This window comes from Anguilla rostrata, chromosome 1 (genome assembly GCF_018555375.3).
Source record: "Anguilla rostrata isolate EN2019 chromosome 1, ASM1855537v3, whole genome shotgun sequence".
Lineage (NCBI taxonomy): Eukaryota > Metazoa > Chordata > Actinopteri > Anguilliformes > Anguillidae > Anguilla > Anguilla rostrata.
In genome coordinates, this window is record NC_057933.1 from 76315711 (window position 1) to 76330519 (window position 14809).

At 38.9% G+C, this 14809-nt stretch overlaps 1 protein-coding gene across 4 annotated transcripts in view; it reads left to right on the forward strand.

Moving 5' to 3' along the window:
* LOC135235847 (nuclear GTPase SLIP-GC-like) overlaps nt 1-14809 on the forward strand; it is an 89516-nt gene that overhangs the window by 60018 nt on the left and 14689 nt on the right. The window contains exons 9-19 of one of the 4 annotated variants that reach the window (XM_064301748.1): nt 503-681; nt 781-829; nt 912-1004; nt 2574-2694; nt 6568-6701; nt 7080-7259; nt 11751-11911; nt 12727-12865; nt 13017-13125; nt 13245-13378; nt 13757-13847. In XM_064301748.1, the coding sequence (XP_064157818.1) occupies nt 503-681; nt 781-829; nt 912-1004; nt 2574-2694; nt 6568-6701; nt 7080-7259; nt 11751-11911; nt 12727-12865; nt 13017-13125; nt 13245-13378; nt 13757-13847 (1390 nt within the window). Of the gene's footprint in view, nt 1-502; nt 682-780; nt 830-911; nt 1005-2573; nt 2695-6567; nt 6702-7079; nt 7260-11750; nt 11912-12726; nt 12866-13016; nt 13126-13244; nt 13379-13756; nt 14465-14809 lie in introns of those variants that run through there. The other 3 variants (XM_064301739.1, XM_064301758.1, XM_064301769.1) reach the window with 3 other exon arrangements.

A 14809-nucleotide genomic window follows, 5' to 3' on the forward strand; every position in this document is an offset into this window, starting at 1 on the left:
CCCAAAAAAAGTTTTCACAAACCCAAAGGAGATAAAGATTTAAGCTGCTCCCTTTTTAAAACCCTTTTAGAAAAATTTCCCTAAGCTTTATACGGGGAATCATGTTTAATTTCTGAATGCCCTTTTAATTTTTACCAGGAATTTCATCTCAAGATGGGAGCTTGAAATAGGGGGGGATACTGGGGTAAGTAGGGTTATATAACCCCTATTAAATCTTCAGGGGGAAATTTATTAATATTTGCATTTAACAAATCTTTATTTTTCAGGTTTCGAAAAGAAGAAAAAAACAAGCATGTTACTTTTCCCGAAAGGATTCATGCTTTAATCTGTTGTTTGATGAATTCTGTGTATTTTGACTGTCCAGGTGTATTTATGAGCCCATACCATCGACTCTGCACTGAGTCAGCTTAGAGGGGGAGATACGAGCACATTCAGTCCAGCCGACCGGTTCCCCTATCCAAGGGCAATGCTGAAACTTAGTTTCTCCATTTAAATCCCACAGTGTCTCAGCCTGTGCTCCTCTGTCTGGATTGTGAATGATATGAACCGTGCCCTGTCTGAGAAAGTTGCTGACGAGATCTTTGATGAATCACTGAGACACATTGCTGGAGGAGGAGAGTGTCACAACATCACCTACATCTGCACCAAAACAGATATCATCAACACCGAGGAGATAAAAGAGTTAGCTGCTACATTATTAACTCCTTTAGAAATATTTACTACAGCTGTATACAGATCTATCATGTTTTTAATTCTGAATGACTTTTCTAATTTTACCAGGAATTATCATCTCACAGATGAGGATCTTGAAATAGGAGGTGATACTGAGGTAAGTAGAGGTTATATAACTATTGAATACTTCATGGGGAATATTTAATATTTGACATTTAACATGAATGCATATTTTTCAGGATTATGAAAGAAGAGAAAAGCAAGCATGTATACTGTTCCGTAATGAGAGATTTAAAGAGGAAATTAGTGCAGTCTTGCAAGAGAAAACCAAGGTGAGTTTTAGTGTCATAGCGTTAACTCAGATTTGCTTTTTATCTTGCTTCCACAAAGATAAAAGTAAACATAAACTAATAGTAATAAAAGTATCAAAAAGCTTTGGGAATGTTATCCAAAATTGCAAAATAATTACAGCAGTTAGAGGAAAGTCATTCCTACATATAGTCAATCTCACTTTGCAGCTTCACCCAGTGGCATACAGTTCAGGCCAAAAGTTTACATACACCTAGGCTAAAAATAATCAAACTCAGTTTTTCACAACTCTGCACGTTTTATGTTACCATACTTTTCTTTTGGCAAGTCAATTGGGGCATCTACTTTGTTCACATCAGAGGTGATTTTAAAACAATTGATTAGAGACAGATTTATTTCAGCTTTAATTCACTATATCAGAATTCCAGTGTGTCAAAAGTTTACATACACCATGTTGACTGTCTCTTTAAACAGTCTGGAAGATTTCAGAAATTGATGTAATTCCTTTTTAGAAGCTTCTGATTGGCCAATTGTCATAATTAGGAGCTAATTGGGAGTTAATTGGCACCTGTGGCTGTATTTAAGGGCCTACCTTTAGAGCCACTGCCTTTTTGCCCATGAGAAAACAAGAGAAAACAAAGGTAAGTTTTAGTGTCATAGCTTTAACTCAAATTTGCTTTTCATCTTGCTTCCAAAAACAAAAATAAACATAAACTGATAGCAATAAAATATTCATAAAGGTTATGTCAATGTTATCCAAAATCTATCCAAAATGGCAAAATAATTACAACATTTCAAGGTAAGTCCTTCCTACATATCAATGCTGCAATCTCACACAGCAACTCCAGCCAGTGGGATACATATTCATAATATAATCAGTAACATAATATCTCATTATAACCTCTCACATAGGGGATGACACCAAAAATTCTGTTACATAATCTGGACAATCACATTATCATCACAAATTACCAGTGTACCATTAGTTTGAGTCTGAGCATAAAAACAGTAGCATTAGCCAACAACTGGCATAGCCCATAGATTACCTAATACATGTTTTTTCCATGAATCAGCTTCAGTGTAGTTAACTACTTCTTAAAAGTAACTTTAGTTTAGTTAACAAATTTTCTCTTATTGGTATCTGCTGTTAGGCGTGCACCAATATATATGATCGATATTGGCCGATAAAACGAACAATTTGCACAATCAGCCCACGGTCAATCCATTAAAGAGTAATTGCACTCACTGCTTTAGTCTTGCTCCATCTAAAATAAGAAAAAATTCTAAAGTGGGGGGATGGAAAGGTTAGAGGATGTTAACATTAATGCAAAAAATTATAAAACTTATCAAACCAGAAGCATCAAACTGCCAGTATCAGCATCGATACTGGCCGATGTTTCCCCCAAATAATCACAAATCGTATTACCAAAAATGTTCATATAAGCGCACTCCTAGCTGCGCTGTACCTCAACTACTTTCTAGTAATTCATAGCTTAGTTTACATCAGAGTAGCTTCCTCAACAATGCACATAACAGACCACAACCATCTTTAACAATTATGTATGAATAACAATTATAACATTTGATTTCAGAAATTTCTTTTTGGAGACGAAGGGAATTCAGACGGCTTCTTTGATGTGTACACTGTGAGTTCAGCAGAATTCAGGAAAAATGTACAAGGGAAGACAACTTGTCTGGATCGCAATGAAACTGGTAAAAAAATAACAACATACATTTGAGGCCAAAAGTTTACATACACCAAAGTTAAAGACATTCAAACTCAGTTTTTCATAACTCGGCACATTTCATGTTACCATACATTTCTTTTGGCAAGTCAATTAGGGCAACTACTTTCTTCACATCAGGTGTAATTTTAAAACAATCAATTAGAGACAGATTTATTTCAGCTTTAATTCACTATATCAGAATTCCAGTGGGTCAAAAGTTTACACCAAGTTGACTGTCTCTTTAAACAGTTTGGAAGATTCCAGAAATTGATGTAATGACTTTTTAGAAGCTTCTGATTGGCCAACTGTCATAATTAGGAGTTAACTGGGAGTTAATTGGCACCTGTGGCTGTATTTAAGGGCCTACCTTTAGAGCCACTGCCTTTTTGCCCGTGATACCACGGGAGAATCCAAGCAACTCAGCCTAGACTTCAGAAAAGACCTCCGTTCGTTCAGCGCTGAACAAACTTTGTTCTGAAAGGTTCAACTGAACCCCAAGACAACAACAAGGGAACTGGTGAAGGAGTTGGAGGCATCTGGTACCAAAATATCTACATCCACCATTAAGAGAATCCTACATGGCCATGGCCTGGAAGGCTGTCGCGCAAGGAAGAAGCCCCTACTCCAAGACCGGCATAAAAAAGCCAGAATTAAGTTTACAGGTGAACACCAGGACAAAGACCAAGCCTTTTGAAGGTGTGTTCTCTGGTCAGATGAAACAAAAATCTCATAAAAAACACGTTTTCTACGTACAAAAATGCCAAGTTACTCAAAAGTATTGATATCAAAATGACGCCCAGTTACGGTACTACAAACAATATAGGCTATCTTGCCTCACCGAAATTAAATAAGATGTATTCCAAAGCGATGCTACCCAATATTTCCTCAGTTCTTTCAAGTCACTTGGCCCTGTGTGTATAAGCATGCACTACATGGACAGGCCAAACATATGTGTGGATGGCTCTCTCACAGTCAAGATTGATTGAATAGGCGTGTATATGTCCAATTTGTATTGGTATGTATGTATTTCGCTGCCCAGCCTTTCTGTTGTGTGAATGATAGTTTGTGTCTTGGTATAAGTGTGTGTTCGTAAATGTGAATGTAACACGCTGCGAGGGAAATGTCCCCATGCGGATAAAGAAGTTCTCTATGTATGTTTGTACAATATGTATTTTACATGCAGTATTTATTGTACATAGCAAATATACAATAACTTGTACATGTACTTAAATTCAGTTCAGAAGCAAGTGTAAACATATGTTTTCTGGAGAAATATGCTTCCTGTAGTTACTCAGCAGTAGTTTTGTACATGAATTTCAATGTGTTCCATGAGGCAATTTGAAATATTTGACTCTTTGATCTTACACAAAGTTTGCATGACATTGTAAAATGATAAGATTACAAAACACACAGGGCCAAGTGACTTGAAAGAACTGAGGAAATATTGGGTAGCATTGCTTTGGAATCTTAATTTTGGTGAGGCAAGATAGCCTATATTGTTTGTAGTACCGTAACTTGGCGTCATTTTGATATCAATACTTTTGAGTAACTTGGCATTTTTGTACGTTGAAAACGTGATTTTATTAGATATCATTTCTTTTTGCAAAGCGTTTTATTATGAGAGTGAGAAATGCGAAGTGACCCTGTAAGAAACGGTTGTGGATTATGGCTGTCCTTGTGTGAATTTGTACAGTCTGAGTTATTTCTGTGGGGAACCCTGAAAAGTGCCAAACTCTCGGTGATGTATAAGGTATGGGGCATGCCCCCGCCAAGGCGTAACTTGGCGGGATGGCATACCTGCCATCCCAATTTAACTGTTTGGCCATAATGATCAGCGCGATGTATGGAGGGAAAAGGGTGAGGTAATCCGAAGAACACCATCCCAACTGTGAAGCATGGGGGTGACAGCATCATGTTGTGGGGGTGTTTGGCTGGAAAAGGGACGGGTGCACTTCAGAAAATAGACGGCATCATGAGGAAGGAGGATTACATAGAAATATTGAAGCAACACCTCAAGACATCAGCTAGAAAGTTAAAACTTGGTCACAACTGGGTCTTCCAGCAGGACAATGATCCTAAGCATACCTCCAAAGTTGTAACAAAATGGCTTAAAGACAACAAAGTGAAAGTATTGGAGTGGCCTTCACAAAGCCCTGACCTGAATCCCATAGAAAATTTGTGGACTGAACTGAAAAAACGTGTGAGAGCAAGGAGTCCCACAAACCAGTTACACCAGTTCTGTCAGGAGCAATGGGCAAAAAAGTTCTGCAAAGTATTGTGAGAAGCTTGTGTAAGGCTACCCCAAGCATTTGATTCAAGTTAAGCAATTAATAGGCAATGCCACCAAATACTAACAAAGTGTATGTAAACTTTTGACCCTGAAATCTGATATAGTACATCAAAGCTTAAATAAATCTGTCTCTTAGCTATTATTTTGTAATTACATTACATTACATTACAGGCATTTGGCAGACACTCTTATCCAGAGTGACGTACAACAAAGTGTATAACCATAACCAGGAACAAGTATGACGAAACCCCTAGAGAGAAGTACCAGTCCAAGTACAGGGAACAACCGCATAGTTCAACTTGGACCCTGATGGTTAAACTGATTAACACTAACAACGAGAACGGCAACAACGCAATCTATGGAAAAATAAAAATAAATAAAAATACAAGTAGTCGTTAAGACAGTTGATGCGCCTAAGTCACCTATGAAACAGCTGCCTAGTTACAACCCTAAGTTTAGTCATTTACGGGGGGAAGGGAGGGATGGGGAGAGGTGCAGCCTGAAGAGGTGGGTCTTCAGTCGTCGTTTGTAATGGGTCACAGTCTCAGCTGTTCTGACCTCCACAGGGAGGTCATTCCACCATCGTGGGGCCAGAACAGACAGGAGACGTGTTCTGGAAGTGCAGGTGCGAAGAGGGGGAGGTGCTAGGCGTCCTGAGGTAGCAGAACGGAGGGATCTGGCTGGCATGTAGGGTTTGAATATCTTGTGGAGGTATGCTGGGGCTGATCCCTTGACTGCCTGGTATGCTAGGACCAATGTTTTAAATTTGATGCGAGCTATAACAGGCAGCCAGTGGAGGGTAGTGAGCAGGGGAGTTATGTGGGAGTGTCTGGGGAGGTTGAAGACCAGACGAGCCGCAGCATTCTGAATGAGCTGCAGGGCTCTGGTGGCAGATGCCGGTAGTCCAGCCAGAAGAGAGTTGCAGTAGTCCAGGCGGGATAGAACCATTGCTTGGACCAGGAGCTGGGTTGAGTAGGTGGTGAGAAAGGGGCGGATTCTGCGGATGTTGTATCGGAAAAATCTGCATGCCCGGGTTACTGCTGCAATGTTGTTGGAGAGGGACAGCCTGTTGTCCATCATCACTCCGAGATTCTTGGCGCAGGGTGATGATGTCACTACGGTGTCCCCTAAGGAAATGGAAAAGTCGAGGAGGGGAGAAGATAGAGCAGGAATAAAGATTAGCTCCGTCTTTCCCGGGTTGAGCTTCAGGTGGTGATTGTCCATCCAGCTCTGAATGTCCCTCAGGCAAGCGGAGATGCGGGCAGGGACCTGTGTGTCCGATGGGGAGAAGGAGAGAAAGAGTTGCGTGTCGTCGGCATAGGAGTGATAGGACAAGCCATGGGCAGATATTACCTCTTATGGAAATAAAGTAGATGCCCTAATTGACTTAACAAAGAAATGTATGGTAACATGAAATGTGTGGAGTTGTGAAAAATTGAGTTTGAATGTCTTTAGCCTAGGTGTATGTAAACTTTTGGCCTCAACTGTAGGCCTATATATTTAAGCAAAATGTGAAGATAAAATAAATGGTTTAAGTGTTCACCAGCTGTTTTTCTACTATTTACAAAGAATTGCCATCGCTGATGGAGCACATTAAGAAGCTGTATGTCTCCCATTCCGTGAAGGAAGTGAAAGATTATGTATCTGAGGTTTCTGGAATCATTTCATATTTTCACTTTTCAAAGGATGCCCTCAGTGCAAAGGTGTGTTTTCACTCCATCAATATGTATATTTTAATATATTTATAAAAATTATAATACTATGACAAAGAACTAAAAACACACATGATTATTTTGCTTACTGTGTTTCATGTAGCTGCTGTGTCTGAAAATGAACATTAAAGACAGTCTGCATGATTTCTGGTGTACAGCCATCTAGCTTCTAAATTCAAAACCCAGATAGCTTGTTTCTATGTTTTAGTGACTTTAGTACACCATTTCATAAAATTAGAAATTGATCATATATACACAGAAAATGTTATTTGGATGGTGTTTCATTCAATTATGCATGTTTAAGTAAAAAATTCACTTTAAAATCAGAGGTTATGCTTTATGTGAGAGTAAGTACTGCCCTTTTTTCAGGCTCAGACATCAAATTCCCAGGAGTTCAGGCGACTTGAAAAGGACCTGGATAACACTTGCACAACACTGAATTCAGTTCTGAGCAGTTTTCACACAAAACTCCAGGAACGTCTGCTGATGGGAGCAAAGGAAGCAGAGAAACACTGCCTGAGGAATGCCACAAAGAGTGTGCTGGAACCAGTGAGTTTGTTTTAGCTGGAAGCTGCCAGTTTTTCTCTGGAAAATGTTAAATGTAAAAAAATAAAAAAATAAAAATGGATCGAAGTCAGGGAAATTGAGAGCCTTCCCAACATTGTAGCCAGCAATGAATAAATGAATGAATGAATGAATAAATAAATATTTATAGAGCCTCAATCTTAAGGTGAAATAAACTATTTAATTTTCAATTTCAAGTCAGCAGCTGCCCGATACAATGGCATGAAATATGGCCGCATATTGCCGTGTCATAAATAGGCTTTCACTTGATTAAAAAGCCAAAAAATGAGTTTGATATGATCAGCAAATTGTTGTTTTGTTGCCTTTTGCTAAATGCATTTTGGCCAGAAGGTGCATTTTTTGCTATCCAAATAGTAGTGAAAAATGGAAATAGCGTTTATTTGAACAGAAATTAATTATTATTATTATTATTATTATTATTATTATTATTATTATTAGTTGTCCCAATGGACAACCAGCCAAAACCATCAAGAGGGCTGGCATTTTTTCTGGCCAATTTCCGCTTTTTTCTCCCACACTATCTGCACCTGTACAGCTGGCTGAAGATAGTTGTGGTTTTCAATTGCTGAATTTTTATTTGTCAATGATGTATGAGTTTTTTTTACTGGCTGCTCCCTCTCCTCATTCACAACCCGCACTTGCACACTAATAAGTGCTGAAGAGAATTTCTCAAGCACCTGTGCGGTACTCTAACAGGTTAAAGAGCTTGATCCAGGTATCAAAGGATTATCTTAGCTATCCACTTAATGCTAACATGTTTTTCATAACATAACATAACATAACATAACATAACATAACATAACATAGCATAACATAATAACATAACATAACATAACATAATGACAAGAACAGGCCGTTCAGCCCAACAATGCATCGCAATTTTTTTGACAACATTAGTGCTCTGGTTATGTACAGACTAAATAGCATCTAACATCACCTAGTCCTGAAAATCCCCAGTTTCTGCCTCAACTGGTTTTAAAGTAAAATATCACATGCCATTCCCACCAGCAGTGACTGTAACCAAAAATTTTGTATTTTCAATAATACTTAGCCCTGTAGCATGACATTTGGTCCATCCAATTATGAAATGAAATTTAAATGAAATTTCGGCATTTGTAGTGTCCCCTATGGGTGTAGGTAGGACTGCTGTTGCTAAAGCTGCGTTTCCACCGCAGGAACTTTACCCCGGAACTAGGAACCTTTTGAGGAACTCAGTGCGTTTCCACCGCAGGAACTAGGGTCTACATTTAGTTCCTGGGGCTTTATTTTACCCTCCAAAAAGTTCCTGCTCGGGGGGTAGTACTTTCCGAAAGTACAGAAACCTTTTGGGTGGAGCTTGCAGCGCTGAACATTTCTGATTGGTCGAGTACTCGCAGCATTTCTTTGTATTTATTTTCCACCATTAACCACCATGTTTGAAAATATGCAGCCGCAAACCGATTTATTTTCATAATAACTTCAAATCAAACTTGTATGTTATGCGGCGCAGTAGCCTAGTTTTGGTTATATGTTTGTTGCCAGAGTTTAAGCAAATCGTTGTCTCTTATGTCCTTAAGTAAGGAACTGATCTGTTGTCGGAGTGACAGAAGGCTCAATAGTGTTTCATGTAATGAAATTTTTCTGAGGCCAGAATTTTGATTGGTTTAAGACTACGGAAGGTCTTAAGACGCATGGGTCATGAAGGAAATATTGTTACAGACATGAGGACAGCAGAAGATTAGCTGCTAGCTAATAAACACACTTTTCAAATGTGTGTCTGGGAACTGAAGGAAATTATGAATGATTAGCGCTAAAATTACAAAAAAAAAACTGCAACAACTGTGTAATGTACAGGTTAGGTTAGGTTTTGTGTGTGTATTGTGTGTGCGTGCATGCGTGTGTGTGTACTTGTTTTTGTATTGTGAGTGTGAGTGTGTGTGTGTGTATGTCCTCTTTCCTCTTTCTCTATTAGTTCCACAACATTTTGTTCAGCAAGAGCATCTCAGGCAGAGCATAAGAGTTGTGCATGAGTCAAGAGACGATGATGCAGAGAGAGGAGGACAGAGAGAGCAGAGAGGTGTGCAGAGAAGAGGAGAGAGAAAGAGAAGAAGAGAGGAGAGAGAGAGGAGAGAGAGAGAGAGAGAGAGAGAGAGAGAGAGAGAGAGAGAGAGAGAGAGAGAGAGAGAGAGAGAGAGAGAGAGAGAGACCAATACCAATCCTGTAGCCTTCATCTAGCTGTTCAATTCAATTCAATTTTATTTGTATAGCGCTTTTAACAAAGGAGCTTTGTCACAAAGCAACTTTACAGAGAACCAGCCCCCAGAGAGTAAGCCTAGGGCAACAGTGGCAAGGAAAAACTCCCTGACTGATAACAGGAAGTTTTAGCGCTTTTAACAAAGGAGCTTTGTCACAAAGCAGCTTTATAGAGAACCAGCACCCAGAGAGTAAGCCTAGGGCAAGAGTAGCAAAGAAAAACTCCCTGACTGATAACAGGAAGAAACCTTGAGCAGAACCGGACTCAGAGGGGGAACCCATCTGCCGTGGGCAGGCACTGGTTTGTTATGGAAAGTCAATACTGGCAGGAGGCGTGGGTGCCCAGCTGGTCTAGCTGGTCTAGGGCTGGAGCTCCGGGGGGGGGGGGGGGGGCTTGGGCTGTTAGGGGGTTCAAAATTTATTTATTTATTTTCATAATAACTTCAAATCAAACTTGTATGTTATGCGGCGCAGTAGCCTAGTTTTGGTTATAGCCTGCCAACGTCTTGGAATTATAACGTGTGCTCTTCTGTTCACCTTCCGCACTTTTTGTCAGGGTAAAATAACAGGTTAATTCTAGTAATCGTCCCTTTAGCATTTTCAGACTGCCGTAATTTTACTCCATTTTACTGCCATTCTTCAATTCCACAAAAAGACCAGGAAGACTGTGGACTAATTTATGGTGCATGGTTCGCATCTGGAGGGCACACTTCGCTGCTCCGCTAGCAGTAACTTTGAAGGAAAGCAAACGGTGGCTGTACCACTACTAATTTAAATGATCACGCAAGTCCGAGTTTCGTTCTATTCTTGTCATTTTGCGATTAGCCTATATGGAATTGACAATGAGAAAGTAATCAATTCAACAGCAAATTGTTTACGACGTGTGCATGTTTTCTGCTGTTGTTGGCAGTTATTTGTGGAATGTGAATGCGTTCTGTCATCTCTGATGTCAAGACATGAAAGTGAATGTTCGCATAAAAACATAATGAATGTGTTTGAGAGGATATATAAAACAGTTACAATCTGACTATTGGCCTGTTATATACTATTTGTTGCATAACAACGGTCCAAGTTCAACTACCAACAACATTTTTGCTTGACAACGGTAAAATATGCCCAAGCGGCTGCAGAAGAATATTTCAATTCCAGGTGATTAAATCGATAAAAATCAATAAATACAAAAGTAAACATATACAGTCATTGTTGGTAGCCCATTGTATATAAGAGGAATAAACCCCTCTGGGCTGTCCCGGTTAACAGAAAATAATGTAGGCTACTTCGGTGGTAGTATGGGGTTACAGAAGAAATCATAGGACAGATGGACGGACGACAACGTCGCTTTTTCATACGTCAGTGGGCTAATTTGCCTAATCTTCGCGGGACTTTAGGCCGCGGTGGAAACGCAGACAACCATGGGCTGAAGGAACCTTTTAGTTCCTGGTAAAGTAGTTCCTGGGACTGAAAGTTCCGGGTAATTTTGGTGGAAACGCGGCTATACATGTTTATTTAACAGCTCTTTACATCTGTCCTAAGTTTCATTACAATAAAGCTAATTTTCATGGCCTTTTTTGGTTAGGCCACACCTGTTTTCAATTTAATTGACTAACATTTTCAAAATGGAAAAAAAAAAAATCAAAAATATGTTTAAAGGAACTCATGAGCTTGGTCCTTAATAGGTTCTGGCTGCAGTGGGTGAAAATTATGTAGGAGGAGTTGGGAAACATATCTTTTTCAAAAAAACAAAACAAGGAATTTCAATGAAAAATTGAGACTTGTGAAAACAATTGTGACTGTTGACAGTATACAAGGGCCACAAAACAGCAGACCTGCTTAAAAACATTGAAGGCTAGCCCACGCAACAAAGCTCTTGATTAGATAAAAGCTTCTGTTTTACTGCTATAGCCCTCATGTTTCTAGTGCTCTATGCAAGATTGCAGACTGGGGGAGGGTGGTGTGGGGAGCGGTTTCTGCTGACCATGGGGGTGGATGGGGTGAAGGACAACACTCATACACACCTTGTCCCATAACAATGGAAATTACTTTTGAAAAAAAAAGAAAAGTTTTCAGATTTTGCAATGATGTTTTTACTAAGCATTTAAGAATGTGCTGGCAAATACTCTTACTCAACTGCTGTCTCTTGTAAACCTCATGTAACTTCAAAGGGATGGCTGTTGCATAAATCTTTCTACAGTGCTTTTTCATTTGCATTTCTTTTTTGTACAGAGATGTGATGACAGAGGCCTCAGAGAAGAGAAGACTCTCACAGCCTTGTGTAGAAATGACGGCTATTACCGATCTGGCAACGGAGTGGTAGTTGATCTGAACTACACTCTGTCAGAACCCATGTACAAAAGGATGAATGATGTCTTTCTGACAATGTTTGGGTGAGTGTATGAATCTTGCATTTTCCTTTTTCCTTGGTTGCGCAATGGGTCCTCTACACAAAACCTAGTAGGGCATAAGCTCTTCGTTAAGTAATGTACAATCTCACAAAATTATGGTGATGTTGATTGAACTCCATGAAGTGGAATGGATGCAACCACTTGCTTCTATACTTGCTTCTATTGCTGAAGTTGCAGGAACCAGTATGACATCCAGTCCACCATACCGTTTCCTCCTCAGCTATAATGGAGAAACTAGTGCCTTTTTCTATTAAACTAAGGGGTTTGCAGTCATATTTTCAACCCAGTTATACGTAGGATATTAGCAAGGACGAGGCTTTCAAGGAATTCTTCAGTATATTCAAATTGGTCTGCCATTGAAATTTTATTAATTGTGACGTTATTCCAGCATACTGTTACATTCTAACTATGTGGTTCTAACTATGCAACATGTTTTATTTTAGTAGTGCGCAAGTTGTAACTTAGTAGAGATTAACGTTACAGCTAGGCTTATTTTTTTTTACTAGTGCACAGCTGGTGCAACCGGCCCCAGATTCCCAATTAACCAGGAGTTGCTTGGGTGATCACACAGGGACAACCCTGCTGACTATAGCCCACTCTTCATGGGGAACGCCCTCTAGGGCTGTCAGCCATAATCAGCACATTCAGGGTTCGACAACAGACTGTGGGCAGCATTGGTACATGGAAAACCTATTTATTAGCAGAACGTGCCACTCAACAGCACCATATTTATGTGTTTGATATGTCTAAGTATCACCTCAGAGTAACATCAACAAATTTTAAATTTGTCTCTCAAGGCCTGGAGGTACGAGAGCATCAATCAATGGGCAATTTGGAAGTTTTCAAAAGAACTTCATCACAAATGATAAACTTCTGGAATATAAAAAAACAAAGAATGAAGAGAAATACCTGCGCCTGATGTACATTAGAACAGAGGTGAGAAATAGCCCCTTTAAAGCCTCTTCTGCAGTAGATATGCAGTTGGTCTCTTTTTTTTACATTATTACACCTAATGCTCAATTACAGCAATTACCTGAGCAATTTTTCCACAAGTGAACTGATACACCTTCTCTTTTATATCATCTAGCAAAGAAAATTGCACAAGAATTTGGAAAAGGAAATCCTAAGGAGAAAGAAGCTGATCTACAATTCCCTCAGTAATTCAATCCGTGACACCATGATGCCAACATATCAAGGTTGGTATCTCAATATTAGAAATTCGGAAAGTAAGTAAATAATCCAAGTTTATCTGTTAAAATGTGAAATACTGTTATTAATAGAAATTAATGCAAAATTTTGTCAAATTTATTTTCAGAATGCGCTCGCATCCATGGACAGTCTTCTTTCTGTAAGATTCAAGAGAATGTGAAAGATGCAATTGAGAAATCCAAAAACGGCATGTTCTGTGAGGCCATGAAAAAGATACTGGAGGAGTTCAGTAGTCTGCAGGTTAGTTTTCTCTGGAAAATTCTACTTGCCTTTTTGAAAAACTTAATTATCCAAAGGGGGGGACAATTAATTAAATGTTTACAATATAATGATGGCAAAGCATCACTACTTTTACTTCCATAGTTTGTATAAGCTACAGGCCATGTATTTCTGCCTGAGCCAAATCCATGATTTTACTTTGATTAAGAAGATCACCCCAACCTAGTAATGCTTGCTTTTCCTGTTTAAATTGTTCTGCAATTTGCGTGAAAATATTGTTTTTTTACACAGGAGAAAAAATAAATTTAAAAAATTGCTTAAGCTAAGATATACTAGCTTTAAAGAAATATCACTTTACAGAAAATTATGAAATCTTTGTTTTCAATCATTACTCTATAGAAATACCTTGTGACAGAAATTAAGACACAGATGACAACCTCCTTGAGGCTGGCTCTAAAGCAGATCCCAGATGACATCACTGGCCTCCCAGGTAACCAGTGGAAACCACTTTTAGACTGCAGGAGGATGTCAAAGGACACTCTGTACACCGTATACTGAACCAGCAGATTACGATATGTCCTAATTATTCCTGCCCTCCTTTGGGTTGAGAGGTGGCTGGGCCATGCAGTCGCTCCTTGGTTATGACATCTGATAAATTTAATGAGGATATATTTCAGTTTCGTGTTGCATGATACTGATTCATTAATTAAGCTTTCCTCCCTGCGTGATGTTTAGGTGTCTGTAAGTTTTCTATGTCTGACACCTTTTATACTTGATTGTTCAACTCCCATCATTTACTTAGACAATGTCACCTGAAACCAAGCTCGTTTTCTTATGGATGAATGCTAATTGCTAAGAGTTCCACTACATAAATATACTGGGTTTGTTGGTGTAATATCTGTTAGCTAAAAAGCAGACAGTGCTCAACCAATGCAGACAAGGGAATGTACCAAATATACCAAAATAGTTTGTTAGGTGACAGTAAATGGACTTAAATATGTAATATTAAATATAGAATTTCCTTCACTCAACAATTTGGTGCAATATTTGTAAGTAAATGGTAAGAACAAGAAGGTGTTTTGAGAAATGCTTGTTTAAATTGTGTACATTAGCTGCGATGCATCTTAAGAACCATCTTAAAAGTTTAAGTTCTGTTGTTTTAAAAAAATAATAATAATAATGATAATAATTCTAATAACTAATAAGTTTTTTTCTTGGTCCACTTGCTCTTAGTTTCACATTGCAATTTTTAATTGTGCTCAGTCTTGATTGTCATTATTAAGAAGCATTGCTTCAGTCTGTCAAAAATGCCTCAGAGTCTGTTCAGACTTTTAGAAGCAAGTCATACAGTAAGTGGCAGATTCTCTGTCTGGATCTCTTTTGGACCTGTGTGTTCCCATACCATGCACATTTTTGGGGACCAACATCATAACCACTCACAACAGATTCAAA